This window comes from Mustelus asterias, chromosome 12 (assembly GCF_964213995.1).
Source record: "Mustelus asterias chromosome 12, sMusAst1.hap1.1, whole genome shotgun sequence".
NCBI classification, from domain to species: Eukaryota; Metazoa; Chordata; class Chondrichthyes; order Carcharhiniformes; family Triakidae; genus Mustelus; species Mustelus asterias.
Window position 1 is genome coordinate 7,472,409 of NC_135812.1, and position 19,270 is coordinate 7,491,678.

At 43.3% G+C, this 19,270-nt stretch overlaps 1 protein-coding gene across 7 annotated transcripts in view; it reads right to left on the reverse strand.

The window, feature by feature from the left end:
* Window positions 1-19,270, reverse strand: part of trim37 (tripartite motif containing 37) — a 104,004-nt gene that overhangs the window by 14,518 nt on the left and 70,216 nt on the right. For 4 of the 7 annotated variants that reach the window (XM_078224660.1, XM_078224659.1, XM_078224661.1 and 1 more), the window contains 4 exons: window positions 16,621-16,755; window positions 15,834-16,020; window positions 14,705-14,820; window positions 11,162-11,311 (listed from right to left, as the gene is read on the reverse strand). In XM_078224660.1, the coding sequence (XP_078080786.1) occupies window positions 11,162-11,311; window positions 14,705-14,820; window positions 15,834-16,020; window positions 16,621-16,755 (588 nt within the window). Of the gene's footprint in view, window positions 1-205; window positions 264-11,161; window positions 11,312-14,704; window positions 14,821-15,833; window positions 16,021-16,610; window positions 16,756-19,270 lie in introns of all 7 variants that reach the window. The other 3 variants (XR_013499072.1, XM_078224663.1, XM_078224662.1) reach the window with 3 other exon arrangements.

Below are 19,270 nucleotides of genomic sequence, written 5' to 3' on the forward strand. Positions count from 1 at the left end.
ACTTTACATGGTGAACGGTGTTCAAAGACTTGGCAGTCATTGTAAAATGTGCCGGGGGGGAGGGGGTGCAGGGTAGTGGTGGCTTCACTTTGAAATCTTTAAAACATGACAATATCAGTGCAGGTTTTTTTCTTCAATATATTGGATTCTATTGGGTATGACATATGAAGGTCAAAATGAACCCAGAAGGTTTCTGTTCACTTACCATTCTTTTGTTTCTCCATTGATAAAATTGGTGCTTCCACAATTGCCCAAATCACCTGCTTAAAAATAAAACGTACACTGTATAGATTTTGATCTTCCTCCTTTGTAGACATCAAATTCATCATTTATGAGGCTGGCAATGAGGGAAATGGGTCATCAGCTCTCCTGTGGTTTGCACACGGCTGTTAAATTGACTGGTTGGAGGCACATCCCCTGGGCAGCGATCCAAGGTCACTACCAAAGACTCGAGTTACTCAACCAATAGCTGCAAAGATGTTAACCCTTACATTGCCACATTCACACAAAGTGCTGAAATCGCCAGGAATTAAATGTCCTTTGTCACTCAGTCCCAGGCCAGCCATACTCCCTCTCCCACTAGTACCCTATAGCTCTCAATGGCAGCTGCTCTCAACCATAGTGGGGCAAATCGACATGGATGTTCCCTCTTTTCATACTATCCTGCCTGATAAACAGCATTGTAGACAGTAGTCCAAGGGACTGTTGCAGACATTTAATATAATTCTCCTTTTGTTGCCTGATCTTCACAATTTTTATTTTCTCCCCTTTCAACCCATAAAGGTGTTAAGTGTTCTACAGGTATCAAGTGTCATTTTAACTTTGTCCAAGTGGCTGTTAATCATTTGTGAAACGTCATGGTGAATATCAGCGAGCTACTCGAGTGCTAGGGGTGGGATGAATACAAAATAAGCCCAATCCTGCCCTCGCCCAGCACTCATTCGTACTTCTCAACAGGGGCAACTGAATCAATATCCTGGAGCATGAATCATGGTCTGGAATATAAAGAGCAACTGGTAGAACCTCTATTAACAGCTCCTTCCCTCCCCAACCGAAATCATCTCGCACATCATGACCCAAGATCCAATGGTGGGCCTCCAGGACTCTGCAGTGTCACTGGATAAAGCAGCCAGGCAATTCTATTGAAGGTGGATTTACTGAGCAGTGAATGTCACTGGCACTTGGATATTGCAAAAGCAGCTGTGACGTCTGCGAACATGTCTAAATGTTTTCACAAATGGGGTTAAAGTTTTCAGGAAAGGTGGCTAGGAAAGACAGCTGGGGTAAAGAAAGACCAAAGGAAAATGTCCAAAACAATCCAGTGGATCATTATCACTACAAAGCGTGGAGTGTTAGTACAAGCGTGGAATGTTAATATGAGTGGTGAGAATTTGTGAAAGTCAATTCATTCGAGTCTAATGAAAGGATGTCCAAATATTTTAGGCTTTGCTGACTGCAAAGTCTGTCTGTAAACCTTTTTGTCATGGAGACTTGGGAGCCATATAAGAATTAAAATTAACGTTCCAATAATTTATTTACATCAGATCTGTATAGTAATTTAGGATTCATCTGATGAGGCAAACACCAGAAAGAAAATACTTTCCAAACCTCCAACACAAAAATTCAAACAGGACAAAGTAACGAGCAAGAAAGGTAGCCCAAATTGGACCACGCCATGGGGACATGGCAGCTGAGTGGCAAGGTCACTGAACTAACAAGGTCCAGGCTAGTGCTCTGGGGACATTGGCTCAAATCCCACCACAGCAGCTGGTGGGATTTAAATTCAATGAATAAAATCTGGAGTATAAAGCTGATGTTAGTAACAGTTACGGCATACTGATGTTGTGGGATGCAACAACAACATGGAGGTGCCACGTGAAGGTTGGAATAGAAACAGCAATCAGGTTTATTGTAGAGACATTCACTGTACAAGGTTAAAATCTAGACTATCCACAAACCTTCAGAAAGCCCAATGACGTCATGGAGTGACCACATGATTATTCTCTTAAAGGGCCCCTGCCACAACACACACCATCCCGAATATACAACACCCTCCCCGTTTATTTCAATGGCACAACGACAAATGATTACGGTGTTTATACATAGCTTCAAAAATATTCTATACATTAGGCTATGCAACATAAACAATAGAATCAATCAGAAAAGCAACCTGGAGGATGTTGATTCCTCGCTAGTTGTATATGTCATGCAGGTGGTGGAGACGTTGCTGGAATCAGAGGAGATGACTGAGCATTTGGAAAGACAAAGCTCAATCCACCATTGTCATCATGGTTTTATGAAGGGCAAGTATGCTTGACAAACTGGAGTTCTTTGAGGGCATAACAAGCAAGGTGGATAATGGAGAACCTGTGGATGTGGTACATCTAGACTTTCAGAGGCGTTTTACAAGGTGCCAATAAAAGACAGATCCAGAAGGTGAGATCACAGGGGATTGGGGGTAGCGTACTAGGTTGGATTGAGGATTGGCTGACTGACAGAAAGCAGGGGGTCGGGATAAATGGGTCCTTCTCTGGCTGGCGAAATGTAACTAGCGGGGTGCCACAGGGGTCAGTCCTCCAATCTCAACTGTTTACAATCCATATAAACGATCTGCAAGCAGGGAGAGAGTGTAACATAGCAAAATTTGCTGAAGGGTCAGTCACGAGGGGACATAGGTTCAAAGCGAGGGGCAAGAGGTTTGGGGGATGTGAGGAAAAACGTTTTTACTCAGAGGGTGGGGACGGTCTGGAATGCGCTGCCTGGGAGAGTGGTAGGGGCGATTTGCCTCTCATCCTTTAAAAAGTATCTGGAGGAACACTTGGCACATCATAACATTCAGGGCTATGGGCCAAGTGCTGGTAGATGGGAGTTCACGTGTTTTAATGTGTTGGTGCAGACTCGATGGGCCGAAGGGCATCTTCTGCGCTCTATGATTCAATGAACATTTGTGGATGATGCTAAAATAGGTGGGAAAGCAGGCTGTAAAGAGGATAAAGATTTTACAGACAGATATAGATAGGCTAGAAGAATGGGCCAAAATTTGGCAGAGAGTTTAATGTGGATAAGTGTGAGGTTATCCATTTTGGCAGAAAAAATAGAAGGCAAATTATTACCTAAACGGAAAGCAGATTCAAAATGTGTCCGGGCAGAGGGATCTGGGTGTCTTTGTTCATGAATCACAGGAAGTCGGTATGCAGGTGCAGCATGTAATAATAAGGCAAATCGGATGTTGGCATTATTGCAAAAGGACTGGAGTATAAAAGAGGAAGAGTGTTGTTGCAATTGTATAGGGTGTTGGTGAGACCACATCTGGAGTATTGTGTCCGGTTTTGGTCTCCATATTTGAGGAAGGATGTGATGACATTGGAGGCAGTTCAGAGGAGGTTCACCAGATTGATTCCAGGGATGAAAGGGTTGACGAATGAGGAGAGATTAAATAGTTTCGGTTTATACCCGGGAGTTTAGAAGGAGGAGAGGGGATCTGAATAGAGGTATAAAAATGTTTAAAAAAGGGATGGATAGAGAAATGTAGACCAAATGTTTTCTCTTATGGGGCAATCTCGAACAAGAGGTCACAGGTATAGGTTGAGAGGCGGTAGATTTAAAACTTAGAGGAGGAACTACTTCTCAGAGGATGGGGAATTTGTGGAACTCGCTGCCCCATTGCGCGGTAGAGTCTGAATTGTTGAATAATCTCCAAAAAAAAAGACAAGACATATTTCTTTTTAAAAGGGATACATGGATGTGGGAAACAGATGGGGAGGTGGATTTGAGACCAGGGAGAAATCAGCTGCGATTGGATTGAATGGCGGAGCAGGCTCGAAGGGCTGAATTTACCTACTTCTGTTCCTAATTCCTATGTTCCCGTGTCAGGAATTTGGCTGTGTCCCACCCTAGATGTGGTCAGGAGCTTCTGTAGATATCCCTCATCTTGGAGGGGTCTCAGTATCACTCAATGGGGGAACCAGCAACAGCACCAGTTATTTTGGGCTCATCTGAGGTAACAGGTTCAAATCAGGAGCTAGAGATGGAGGTTCATCTTAGAGGTGATTCTTTCAAACCACTATGTGAAGCTCGCAACTGATCAGCTTGGCACCTCCAAACCAGTTCATCTTTGGTTTGAACTGTTTGAGACGGGACCAGTTCTCGTCAAGACAATTACTGGTATCCACTTTTCACTCATTCTCCTTGGCGAAACATGCGTCGCTTAGCACCTACTTGTCTCCTGACAATTTGAGACTTGATTTTGCTCCACTATCGTCAATGTTTCTTGGGGTATTAAAAGACTAAAACACTGTTTTCAGCTTCCTTTTCTTGAGTAACAATGTGGGTGAGCTCGGTGTAGTCACACGGGGAGTATTTCTGTAGGATGCCAAAAGGCTATTAAGAATTTGGGTTAACAATCCTTGGTCTCGAGATGCTTTCATTGAGTGTTTCAGGGATTGTACGAATCTTTTAGCTAACCCATTAGTAGGTGGATGAGGGGGTGCTGATTTGATATGTTGAATACAACTCACTGAGGTAATCTTCAATTTCTTGTGAAGTAAACTGTGAATCATTGTCACTGACAATTTGTTCTGGCTCATCAAACCTTGAAGATCAGAGATTCTCGATGGTTTGCTTAGTGGTGGTGGATTTTATCATGACAACTTCTGGTCACTTAAGAACGCATGTTAATTATGACCAAGAACATGTAACCCTCAAATGGACCAGCGAATTCAATATGTAAGCTTTGCCATGGCACTTTAGACTATTCCCACTGTGACAACAGTGGTGAATTCCTCACACGAGCACATAACTGGCACTGTCCAGCCTTTTCCTCTATCTGGGGATCAAGTCCTGGCCAAAAGTGACTTTGAGCAAGTTCCTTCATGCAGACTATGCCAGGGTGCCCTTCATGCAGTTACTCCAACAATTTTTGTCGCAAGTCAGGAGGAACGATCACTGATTTTCCACAAGCATCCACCCTGGACTGTCAACTCAAGCTTCCCTGACATGCATGCTTTTAGATTAGGGATGCGTTCCAGTTATCCTCCCTTTCATATCCATCACCACCCCCATGATAGGATAATTCCTGGTATGCCTTTGGACTTGTGATGATGTCACAGGTACATTATCTATTTGGGAAAATGTTGGGAACACCGCTTAGTGGTACATAACCAGCAAGCAAAGGCAAACATGACAATGCATCTGTATTAGCGTAGCTCTCAGACTGTTGGTACTTTGTCATATGTGCTGACAAGATGAGACCATCATTGCAACCTATTCGCACTGAGTGAAGGCATACCTTTATATGGCCCAAAAATGGTTAATGGCCGATGGTCTGCCAATAAGGTGAAACGTGACCATACAGGTACTCTCCTGAAGATAAAATGTGAGAAACGACTGCCCCGAGGGTGAAGCGTCAGAAGTTGTAATGGCAATTTTGGATTAAAATGAACTTCTGCAAAGCGTCCTTAACTGCCTTGTATGCTTCCTCAAGTTCATGCGTCTAACGCCAAGACTGTTTACATAACATGAGAACTAGGAGTGGGCCATCTGGCCCCTCGAGCCTGCTCCACCATTCAATAAGATCATGACTGATCTTTTTGTGGACTCAGCTCCACTTACCCGCCCGCTCACCATAACCCTTAATTCCTTTACTGTTCAAAAATTTATCTACCCTTGCCTTAAAAACGTTTAACGAGGTAGCCTCAACTGCTTCACTGGGCAGGGAATTCCACAGATTCACAACCCTTTGTGTGAAGAAGTTTATTGCACAATAGATTAGTAGTGGCTTAAAGAGGTAGCTAAATTTGACAGACAAATTTACCATCGGAGTGGATTAGACCTAAAAATGAACTTAATTGCGTCACGTTTGTTGGAATGTGGAGCTTCTGTAATAGCCTTCATCTTCTTTGGTGCTTTATGTCATCCTTTGTTACCAATGTGACGCAAGTACTGTATTGATGTTTGAAAAAAGTCACATTTCTCTTTTCTTGACACAAAGACCATGTATTGCAGATGTTTTAGCATTGCTTCTAGATTCTTGCAATGTTCCTGTTCACTTGCACCGGTAATCAGAATATTGTTAAGCTAACATTGGAAACCACTAAGAATTTGGTCCATTGACGGTTGAAATAAAGCAGGTGCCAACGTTATTGCAAAAGGTAATCTTTTTGGTAGCTAAAAAGGCCTGGAAGGTTGCAATTCAACTGCAACCTTCATTTGTAAATAAGGCTGTGATAGGTCAACCTTAGAATCCCTACAGTGCAGAAAGAGGCCCTTCGGCCCATCAAGCCTGTACCAATCACAATCCCACCCAGGCCCTATCCCTACACATTTACCCGGCTGGTCCCACTGACACTCGGGGGCAATTTAGCATGGCCAATCAACGTAACCTGCACATCTTTGGAATCTTGCTGAACTTCTGCCCACCTGACAGCTCTGCAAACAAATCCTCAACCAGCGGATGTGACAACTGGTCTCCACATAACACCCAGATTGGTTATTTTAAGATCACCACAGATGCAAACTGTACCATGTTGTTTCATGACAGGTACTATGGGTGTGGCCCAGTCACTTGCAGTAAGAGGTTCTAACACAAGTGTTGACAAGTCACACCAACTCAGGTTCAATCTTTGGACGAATTGCATTCGGCACTGCTCTTGCCTTGAGATTGTTAGGTTGGCTATTTGGCTTGATGAATTTTACTTGAACTCCTTCCATTGAGCTATGCGTGACTTTGAATACACATCTGTCCAGGGTGTGCTGTAAGTCTGTCTTTGCATCAACCAATCTATTCGCAGCGCTCCAATCAAGCTTGATCTTCTCCAGCCAAGATTGACCAAAGAAAGCTGGGAAATTTCCTTGGGCCATATGGAGGGGCAACTCTGCCATTGGTCCATTCAACTCTACCTTAACGATGATGATGTAACCTTTCGATGGCACAACTTCTTCTGCATATGTCTTCAAAGTTACATTTGCTGGCTTTAAAAGGAAGATGCTTTAATTTCTGATGTGCTGTTTTAGGAATAAAGATAGGGCAGCACCTTCCATTTTGGCAGGTTGTCCACTCGGTGTAAGGGATTACCCAGATTCAGATTCACCTTGAATTGACAATACTTTCAACCGTAGCTCGTCATCAGACAGTTGGTCTGAGGAATTGGATGATCTCCTATGGGACTGCTTCGAGTCAGTGGACAGGTAAATATGTAAAAACTCTGCAACCAGCCAGAATGAGTATGCCACTACAGTAACCGACTTCATTAGGAAGTGTGTAGAAGACTGTGTGCCAAAGAAGCAAATCCATGTTTCCCCCAACCATGGATGAACAGGGATATCCACTGCTTGCTAAAGTCCAGCTCTGAGGCATTAAAGTCAGGTGACCCTGATCTATACAAGAAAGCCAGTTATGATCTATGGAGAGCCAAAGATGCCAAAAGACAGTACCAGACCAAGTTAGAGTCCCAGGTTAGCCACATGGACTCTCACTGACTATGGCAAAGTCTGCAAGGCTACAAGACGAAGGTATGTAGAATTGCCGGCACCAATGCATCCCTCCGAGGTTCGCCTACCACCGCAACAGGTCCACAGCAGACACCATTTTCCTGGCTCTACACTCAACCCTGGAACACCTAGATAACAGAGACACCTATGTCAGACTCCTGTTTATTAACTACCGCTCAGCCTTCAACACCATTATTCCTACTCACATGAAGGGGCAACGTTCTGAAACCTGGTATTATTCCTACAAAACTCATTTCCAAACTCCGTGGCCCAGGGCTCGGCTCCTTCTGCAACTGGATCCTAGACTCCTAACTCAGACCGCAATCAGTAAGGATAGGCAACAGCACCTCCTCCATGATCACCCTCAGCACCGGTGCCCCATAAGGCTGTGCCCTCAGCCCCTTACTGTACTCCTTATGCACCTATGACAATGTGGCCAAATTCCCCTCCAACTCTACTTTCAAGTTTGCCGATGACACCACTGTATGATGAGATGGAGTACAGGAAAGAGATAGAAAATCTGGTGAACTGGTGCAACAACAATCATCTCTCTCTCAATGGCAGCTAAGCCAAGGAGATAGTCATCGACTTCAGGAAGCGTAGCGGAGAACATGCTCCTGTCCACATCAACGGGGATGAACTGTAAGTGGTCAAGAGCTTCAAGTTTCTAGGTGTTCAACCTGCCCTGATCCCTCCATGCCGACATCATAGTTAAGAAAGCCCCACCAACACTTCTACTTTCTCAGAAGATTAAGGAAATTTGGCATGTCCTCTACAACTCTCACCAAGTTTTAACAGATGCACCACAGAAAGCATCCTTTCTGGTTGTATCACAGCTTGGTATGGCTGCTGCTCTCTCCAAAACCGCAAGAAACTACAAAGGGTCGTGAACTAAGCCCAATCCATCACGCAAACAAGCCTCCCATCCATCGACACTGTCTACACTTCCCGCTGCCTCGGAAAAGCAGCCAGCATAGCGAAGAACCCCACGCACCCCGGACACACTCTTTCACCACCTTCCATCGGGAAAAAATTCAAAAGTCTGAGGTCACACACCAACCGACTCAAGAACAGCTTCTTCCCTGCTGCTGTCAGACTTTTGAATGGACTTACTTCATATTAAGTTGATCTTTCTCTATACCCTAGCTATGACTGTAACACCACATTCTGCACTCTCTCCTTTCCTTCTCTATGAATGATATGCTTTGTCTGTACAGCGCGCAAAAAACAATACTTTTCACTGTAGACTAATACACGTGACAATAATAAATCAAATCAAAAAGAGACTCCTGGACTGTTGATAGTGGTTAATCTTGTCAGCCACGTTGTAAATTCTTTTCACTGAATGAGTCTTATTCTTTTTAAATGTGTCCACGTTCTTTTTCTGAACTTTTCAGGGAAACCTGGTTTTCTGCAACAAGCTCTTGCAATGTGGCCTCTCTTGTCACAATTCTTGCATTCATTCTTGCTCCAGCACTCAGCTGGTGAATGGCCCGTTCTTGCACATCAATGACATGCCTATTGCTAGACAGACTTCCTCTGAGACAGGCTTCCTCTGGGTGGCGCATACCGTAGGGAATTTTGTGCCTGTTCCCAACTCTGTGAAGCCTCTCTAGCTGCGAGTTCCATTGAGCTTGCAATCTTCTGAGCTGTTTTTAAGCTTAAAATGTGTTTAGTGAGCAAGGGTCACTGGATTGCCTCATTTCAAAACCCACAGACCAAACAATCTCGAAGAGTGTCATCCAATGATGCACCAAACTCTCAATATTCTGCAACCCTTTTAAAGGTTGCTACAAACTTAAATATTCTTGTCCTGGTTTCTTCACTGAAACCTGAACTATTCCGTGATGATCCGTGGCTTCTGTGAATGATGTTCACCAGGCATGAATGATTTTGGCACCAGGCTTCTCTAGTTGGACCAAACTATGGAGCAAGTTAAAGGCTTGACTTCCAATAGGACGGAGAGAAATTGGGTCCACGAGTTCCTCCGAAATTTAAATTGACTGTACACAATACTGGAACACCTCAGTATAGGATCTCCAACGTTCAATATCTTGGTCAAAAAAGCTTACGGCACCAAATTGATCCGCCATTTTTTTCCCCTCAGGCTTGGGGGACGATGTAGTACTCTTTTCAAGAGGCTTCCCTTTATTTAGTTAAATCAATGACTTGGAAAATTAACCCGATTACACACCAGACTAACTCCAGATTTAAATACAATGCAGAAATTACCGCGCAGACTTTTCCTTTTTTGGTGCATTGTGGCTTCCGTTTTACCCAATCACATGCGCAGACACTGCCAACTGGAGTCTATCAATTACGTCTCTGGTAAGAATTCTCAATGTTTTTTCTTGTACCCTACCAGCACTCACGATGTTGCAATGTTTCAACCTGCTGATCCTACTCGACCTCCGAATCAGAGCTCCAGCCCCAGTTGAAATTTTTCTTCTCTTTGGTGTTTTTCCAATTCGTTGCCAGTTTATTTGTTATGTCGCACTGATGCTGTGTGATAATTAACGGAGGTGCCAGGCGAGGTTTGGAACAGAAAACGGGTTTATTGTAGAGATGTTCACCGTACAGGGTTAGTATCTGGACTGTCCACATGCCTCCGGAAGGCTCAATGATGGAACAATTGTGATTGTTGTTTTAAAAAGGGACCATGCCACAACACTGTAACCACCTTAAACATATCACAGAAACGCTCATCGATTCTGAGGAGAACTAGGGATAGACAATAAATGCTGGTCTAACCAGTGACATCCACATTCTGTAAATAAATTTTAAAAAGCCCATCTGGTTCACCAGTGCCCTGGGCAGATCTACATGTGACTCTCGATCCACAGCAATGTGGTTGATTCTGAACAGCCCTCTGAAATGGCCCAGCAAGTCCCTCAGTTCAAGATCAGTTAGGGGTGGGCAACAATCTCTCTCTCTCTCTTTCTTCCTCCTCTCCCCGCCTGCCCCCCCCCCTTTCTCCTCCTCCCCCCCCCCCTCTCTTCCCCCCCCCCCCCCCCCCCAATCAAGAAAGCCAATTAATGGACTCCAATCAAAGTCCCCACATGAGGGACAAACCAGATCCAAGCTGACAAGACAAGAATATACATCCCATCTTGGGCTCGATCAAACAAGATCCAAGCTGTCAGGATGAGGCATTGCACCCCCTCCCGGGCTTGATCCGAGCTTCATCTTAGCCAAAGGCTGACATGGCTTTGAAAAATTGCATCAGGTAAAGCCTCGGTTTAACCTCATTGGCTACCCCGATTGCTTGCTCTACCCTAGCACAGGCAATCTATGATCGCAGGCATCAGCACACCCCAAGTGGGCAACAATTGATGGCCTCGCCAGCGACACCCATAACCCATGAACAAATGAAGAAGTTACCTGGTCTTTGCAGTTCATCAGGGCTGAAATTATTTGGGTTTGTATCCTACACCAGAAGCAGTTCCAATGAACGGCACACATCCATCGCCTGCCGTTGTTTCTTTTTACTAACTGATCTACTTTACACTTCCAACATTGTGTTTTCAGTTCAGTATTAATTCACCTTCCTTCTAAATTTGTATGCAAATCTTCTAATAATTCTTTCAATTACATCAATGTTTAAAAAACGTTTACCAATGATAGACAAAAATACTGACAGGACTTAGCCAGGTATGAAAATCTTGATTCGTACCTTCTCCGGGACTCTGAGTAGCAAAGTTGCGATTCACATGCTCTGTAGACACATTCCCTTCTTGTTCCTCAATCTCAGTTTCGCATTCGCTCTCACTGTCGCTACTCATACCGGGCAGCAAATGAAGGACCTTTTTCTGAAGTGATGCAACTGCGAAAAGAACCTCAGGTTAAGCTGCGAGTGTTGATAGACACTTTCCACCTGTACAAGAGCAAGCATTGTTTATACACAGGCATAAGGTAAAACTACGAGCAGTAGTAGTTTGTATGGCGACGAGTAGGAATTACAAGGTTACTTATTAAAGCTCTCCTAAATATTACCATTTTATATAATTGTTACACTGCAGCATACATATCACTTAGATTCTTTAACATTATATCATTACAGGGAGAAGGACTTGGAATTTGTTATCCAGTGGCTGTGCACTCTGTTAACTGTGCAGTCTGTCGTGGGAGACAGTGGGCTGTGCCCAGGGAGTATGTCACTTCTATTTTGAAAAAAGCACAGGCCAGGCTGGAACAAGAATGCTGAACTCAGATGCTCTACCAACTGGGCTATCTGGGTTAAGGACAATGAGGAATTAAAGGGGATTCATTGATGTAGTGGTATTGCTGCTAGACTAGTAATCCAGAGGCCCATGATGATGCTCTGGGATAAAAGCAAATGCTGGAATCAAACAAAAACAGAAAATGCTGGAAAATCTCAGCAGGTCTGATGACATCTTTGGAGCGAGAACAGAGTTGAGTCTTGGTGACCCTTCGTCAATGCTCTGGAGATGGGGGTTCAAATCCCACCACGGCAGATGATAAAATTTGAATTCAATAAAATTCTGAAATTAAAAGTCTAATGATAACCATGAAACCATTGTTGACTGCTGTAACAACTCATCTGGGTTCACTAATGTTCTTTAGGGAAGGAAACCTTCCATCCTCATCTGATCTGGACTACATGTGACTCCAGATCCATAGCAATGTGTTTGGCTCTTAAATGCCCTCTGATTGTCAATAAATGCTGGCCCAGCCAACCATGCTCACATCCCATGAACAAATCAAAAAAAAAATTAATTTTCTTTTTCATCCAAAGATCTCTGGGCAGAGAATTCTCAAGATTCACAGCCCTCAGAGTGATGAGATTTCTCCAAATCTCAGTCCTAAATGATTGATTTATCCTGAGACCGTGCCTGTGTATTCCAGATTCCCCAGCCAGTGGAAGCAATCTCCCAGTGTCTACCTTGCCAAGCCTTCAGAATCTTACAATTGAAGAATGGGAGAGAGATAGAAATGGATTGTTTCCATTGATCGAATGGTGATGTAATGACAGGATTAAATGTGACGGACTTAGAGAAACCTTTATTTACCAAGAGGATTGCTAAACTGTGGAATGAATGACTGCAGTTAGTGGTTCAAGCAGAGACAATGTCAAATATTTAAAAATAGGCGATTGAAGAAACAAGGATATGGAACAGGGACGACAAAATTAGGGCCACTGTTCACAAGGAGGATAAAAATGAGACATTTTCTGAGTGAGTCAAATAACAGCCATGTTGTAATGTCCTGGCCCAATTGCATTTTGGGTGTTTCTACACCACATGGACTGCACCACATCACCACCTTCTCAAGGGCAATTAAGTTTGGACAATAAGTTCATGCCTCAGGGATCAGTGCTGGGCCCACTGTTATTTGTCATTTATATTAATGATTTGGATGAGAATATAGGGGCATGGTTAGTAAGTTTGCAGATGACACCAAGATTGGTGGCATAGTGGACAGTGAAGAAAGTTATCTCCAATTGCAACAGGATCTTGATCAATTGGGCCAGTGGGCTGACGAATGGCAGATGGAGTTTAATTTAGATAAATGTGAGGTGATGCATTTTGGTAGATTGAACCAGGGCAGGACTTACTCAGTTAATGGTAGGATGTTGGGGAGAGTTACAGAACAAAGATCTAGGGATACAGGTTCATAGTTCCTTGAAAGTGGAGTCACAGGTGGACAGAGTGGTGAAGGCAGCATTCGGCATGCTTGGTTTCATTGGTCAGAACATTGAATACAGGAGTTGGGACGTCTTATTGAAGTTGTACAAGACATTGGTAAGGCCACACTTGGAATACTGTGTGCAGTTCTGGTCACCCTATTATAGAAAGGATATTATTAAACTAGAAAGAGTGCAGAAAAGATTTACTAGGATGCTACCGGGACTTGATGGTTTGAGTTATAAGGAGAGGCTGGATAGACTGGGACTTCTTTCTCTGGAGCGTAGAAGGCTTAGGGGTGATCTTCTAGAGGTCTATAAAGTAATGAGGGGCACAGATCAGCTAGATAGTCAATATCTTTTCCCAAAGGTAGGGGAGTCTAAAACGGCACGGTAGCACAGTGGTTAGCACTGCTGCTTCACAGCTCCAGGGACCTGGGTTCGATTCCCGGCTCGGGTCACTGTCTGTGCGGAGTTTGCACATTCTCCTCGTGTCTGCGTGGGTTTTCTCCGGGTGCTCCGGTTTCCTCCCACAGTCCAAAGATGTGCGGGTTAGGTTGATTGGCCATGCTAAAATTGCCCCTTAGTGTCCTGGGATGCGTAGGTTAGAGGGGTTAGCGGGTAAATATGTAGGGATATGGGAGTAGGGCCTGGGTGGGATTGTGGTCGGTGCAGACTCGATGGGCTAAATGGCCTCTTTCTGCGCTGTAGGGTTTCTATGATTTCTTTCTATGAAAACTAGAGGGCATAGGTTTAAAGGAGAGAGGGGAGAGATACAAAAAAAGTGTCCAGAGGAGCAATTTTTTCACAGAGGGTCGTGAGTGTCTGGAACAAGCTGCCAGAGGTAGTAGTAGAGGTGGGTACAATTTTGTCTTTTAAAAAGTATTTAGACAGTTACATGGGTAAGATGGGTATAGAGGGATATGGGCCAAATGCGGGCAATTGGGATTAGCTTAGGGGTTCAAAGAAAATAGGGCAGCATGGACAAGTTGGGCCAAAGGGCCTGTTTCCATGCTGTAAACCTCTATGACCAAGTGCTGGCCTAGTCAACAACACTCACACCTCTCAAATGGACACATTTTAAAAAACTGATGTAGTTCTAGGTATGATGCATCTACTATTCACCAACATGAAGGGTAGACTCATGTCACAGCATGGATGTAGGGCAACTTTCATGGGTGATGCCCTTCAGTGCTGGATATCCAACTTGGAGCTGGTCTTGATGGAATAGGCATTGCTTTGAGTTGGTGCCCCTACAAATAGAACTATGCCACTGCACTTAGAATACTGCAACAAAACAGGACCAAGTGTTTTTGAAATCAATTACCCTGGCACAGACATGCTTACAATCTAGTGTAAAAAGTAGGTTTGAGTTTATACAGTAGCTAGCAGTATCCCAGAGTGGAACGTGCACTAGAAGTGAAACTATCCTAGTACATGCTTCCTATTGGGTTGTGTAGTGAATGAAACAGCAAGTTATATTACACACTGGCTAGGCTGAACACCACTCACTTCCACAGCATTTAATATTAATAAGCTCACTGAGGCACAGTAATCAAGATGTAACTTTACCTTCTTCTGGCCTGCCCAATGTACCCTCAAGAGACAAAGCACACGGTCCTGCGGTGCCTGCATTCTCGGAGTCAGAATGCTGCTGGTTATCAATGAAACAGCATGGGGCCACTGACCTGGAGCAAGCACAGAGGTTAATAAAGATCCTCAAATTGAACACAAGCAATTTCACGCAAATGCTATTCTTGTTAACTCAATTTGTTTAAAACCATTATTTTACTGGGTTGGCAGTCAGATAAAGAGATACTTATTCAGCTTGATGGTGCGTATTTGGAATTGAGCAACATTAACTTGAGAAACAATCAGCCTTTAATCTTTATTTGACTTTTGAACATCAAACTATTTCACCAATACTCCCTTTTTATTGGATGGCAAAATGTCAGTGTCATGTTGCAGACCAAACACCTATCAATAGGTATATATCAATAGGGGCTGGAAATGGCAAGGAGCCAAAGAATTGTGGCATTAAATACAGAACACGGTGCTAGCTTGTTTCAGTTAGTAGCACTATTGCCTCTAGGTCAAAAGGTAGAGTTTAAATTCCAGTCTAGAACTTAAGTAATCTGGGCCAACAGTGTTGAAGAAGGTTTTTTAAATCATTCTTGGGATGTTGCTGTTACTGGCTAGGCCAGCATTTGTTGCCCAACCCCAATTGCCCCCGAGAAGGTGCTGCATCGTCAGAATGAAAGAAACAAAATGCAGTATTTTGCACGAATGTTGTGGGCAGCATTTCCCCCATTATTACAGTTAAAAGCAAATTATCCAGTCAATTGTCTCACTTGCTGCTTTTGGGATCTGTGTGTATATACTGGCTGCTGTGCGTCTGCGTTACAGCAGCAGCTACAGCTCAAAAATAATGGAGTTATAATGAATAATAATAAATTTAAATTGTGCTTTCACAAAGAACGACTCTTCTCCTGCTGGGTTATACGGGCAGAGTACGCCATACAGGAAAACTTTAGATTCGTGGGTATAGGTCAAAGCCAATTATTTCCTCTATTTTGGGTAGAATACTCAAACAAATAACTCAACAACAGCGTTGGGAAGGACACACACAAGATTGCTTGCAACTGTCGTGTGTCGTGAGACACGAGATAAAGATTTAAATACACACTTTATGCACACTCACCCTAAAGTGGCAACTTTCCGTGTAATTTCCAGTGACGCCAATCCATCCAGCGCAGAGTTACTGAATTGGTCAGACGCAATGACAGTAAAAGCTCGGTCCTCGGCCTTGCAGACTGACGGGGTCTCGGCATCATTCGGCTTGGTTACAGAATGTGGTGATCCTTGTCTATTGCTGGACTTTGATAATCCTACATTAAAAATTGTAATTGGCAATGTTTTATAAGAAAATCTGATTTTCGTGAGTAGATTTTGTCGACCATAGCCTATTAATTGCTTACTTGGGCTTTTTGACAAAAATAAGGTTCACTACATCAGATGTTGTGTACATATGTGCAGACTTACTTTGTCAGGCAGTAACAGAAGGATAACAGTGAGAGCCAGAAGTGGAATGCATCAGGGAATATGGAACATTAAGCTGGCTATCAGTATATACTGGTAGGCATCTGAACAAGCATGGGCACAAAGCCTAGTTCCAAGGTTAGGTGGAGGAAGCATGGAACACATTATGGGGAGAAGCAGCTATTTGTTGTTGCTAATCATTTTTACCTACATTTAAAGGATTTCTGATGCAAAACCTGCATTCTTCAAATCACAAATCATGCTTCATGCTACATTTAGCGAGTGGGGAAATTAATGGAGTGTCACGATGCTAAATCATCTGCTCTAATTATGGCAAGGTTAGGTTTCTGGATGTATTCAGCCTCCTTATGTGACTGCAAGCTGGATCATTATTTAATACTATATATGGTAAATAAACTAGAGGAATTAAACCAATTACCAGCAGTTACCTGCTGTGCTGGGTTGACAATTCTCTTGGTAGTGCAGATCCTTATCCCCACATTCCAGTGCTCTGCGGAGAGAGAAACTGGTCCCTGATGAACCTGAGCGACTGTGTTTTGGAGATCCACATTTCTTTGTGGATGCTGAAGGCAAAAATCAAAGAGGGAAATTTTACAAGTTAACAGCTTGTAACATTTTGTTGAACCTCTCAAACTCAATTGCTATTAACTGACAGCCTCCACATGCTTTAAAAAGATGCAAGAAATATTCTAGTGAAAAAGCAGGACTGTTACTTGACAGATGATCAATTTTTTTTTTTAAATGTAGATGCTGGAAATGTAGAGTTGAAATAAATCTTTAAGAATCTGAAGACAGTAAAAAGACAGGTTTACATCTCTTTTCTCTTCACAGAAGCTGTGGGGCCTAGAAATGGAGATCAATTTTGCTTCTTGTCTAAGCTTGATATGGATTCCCATAAACAACACAGCTCACTCAAATATTTTTGTTCCCCCCCTCCCCCAAATGTCCTCTCAGAAAGGCTTTCCTTATGCTCACCAAACCAAATTCATGCTCACAGGGCATTTACTGTTCTGACGTCAGAAAGAACAGACTAAGGGTGACCAGAATGTACACTCAGGCAGATCAGTCCTGTTTCCAAGGCAACTCCAACCTGATCGCTCAGCATTACATTCCAGCACTTTAGAACATTTCACTAAGTGTTTAGAGCTTTATTTTCATCGAGATTCTTTGACTGCCTGCAGCAAATCAAAGCCGATTTCTTTTCGGGGGGAGAAATCTCTTGTCAGGCACTCAGCGCAAAGAGCCTTACTACCTCATTGCTCTACAAACAGGTACATACAGACTGAATAGAATTCATTTTAACTTTTAAAAACAAGTGTGGTCAGTTCCTAATGGGCCAGGGGTTACACACAGGTTTGATTCCTGACCTGTGCCATTGGCTGAACTCCAGCATTCCTGGGTTAGGAAAGACTAGAAAGAGCAGCAAGCTAAAAATGCCACAGTTTTAGCTTTGGCTTATTATCCAGTGCCCTCTGCTGGAAATGTTCATGTGGCTGTTGTTTGAGAGTTGCACCAGACTTGACTGCGATGCCTCTACATGGCTCACACACATTTAGAAAAGTCATTTGGATTAAGTATTAGAGGAGTCCCGACACATGGGTGACAGTGTAATGCGCTTCCAGCCAGTTCCTCCAGAACAGGAAAAGGGAGAAAAATGAAAAAAAAGTGATCTCTACCTGATCTTCTGCTCTTGCTATCTGTGTAAGGTAATTGGAAATGAGGAATTTACAGCATCAAGCGCTAGGGATCATTGGCAGGTTTTAAATCAGTTTTGCAATGGATTAGGCAGTGAATGAGGCCATCCCGTGCCTAGTTGTTATATTTGGGTTGGGTTGCAGTGTAGATAGCGGCATGGTTGTCCTACATTCTGAGCACCGCACAGCAAATCCCTGCGAGCACTCATTTTCAGTCATGTCTTTTAAAGACCCTTTGAACGGAGTTACATTTTAGGAACAGGAACATCCGGTTAATGTCCACCACCAGCTGCTACAGATCGGGACCTGCCTACCAAATTTCATCGACACCTAATGATTCCAATAGTCACCATGAAGCTTGCTTAAGAGGAAGGGAGGGGAGAAAGAAAGGGAAGAATGTGACTATCACACTCGACGGTATTCAATGATCTCATCCAGTTGGGCAGCATGGTGGCACAGCGGTTAGCACTACTGACTCACAGCTCCAGAAACCAGAGTTTGATTCTGGCCTCTGGTGACTATTTGCACATTCTCCCCGTGTCTGCGTGGGTTTCCTCCCACAGTCCAATGATGTGCAGGTTAGGTGAATTGGCCATGTAAATGTTTGGGATTATGGGGATAGGAGACAGCCTGGGTAAGATACTCTGTCAGTCTATGCAGACTCGATGGGCACACTGGCCTCCTTCTGCACTGTAGGGACTTTAAGAAAGCTAGGACAGTCAATCCAACTAAAAGATAAGTAAAAACAAAAGTACTGGAAAAGCAAAGCATGCTTGTCAGCACCAACAAGAGAAGGGTTCTCATTTCAGGTGAAGACCTTTTGTCAGCATCTCGTACATAAAGCTGTCACCTGAACAGTTAACCTATCTTTTCTCTACACAAATACTACTGGATCTGTCAATTTTAGGCAGTTTCTCTTTTTAGATCAGATTTCTAGTGCCTTATGTTTACTTGTGTTTTAGTTAGCCCAGAATTGGATTCCATGAAACACAAGCAGCTGTCAACCATTTAACGGTCTGCACCCCAGAAGCCTGATTAAACTGAAAGAAATACGAAAGGTTAGAATGGAGAAACAAAATGTGCCTGTAACACACAGCAACTCAAACTGGAGTTTGCAAAGAAAATAGACAAACTGACACTTTGTCTTCTACCCAATTATTTGGAGTGGTCCAGTCAAGAGATCCAGCAAGGGTTTTGTGGCTGCATCATTATTCTCTTTTAAAATAAATATAAACTGCACATACTGAAGAAAACACAGTTCACCCTGACAAACTAGCACTTGTAGCAAAGCAAACCTGCAGGCTTGTTAGTGCATCATGAATATTTGGATGAAAATTATATTTAACAGACTTGCATTTTTAGCTGTTTTAACAGCATGCTTATA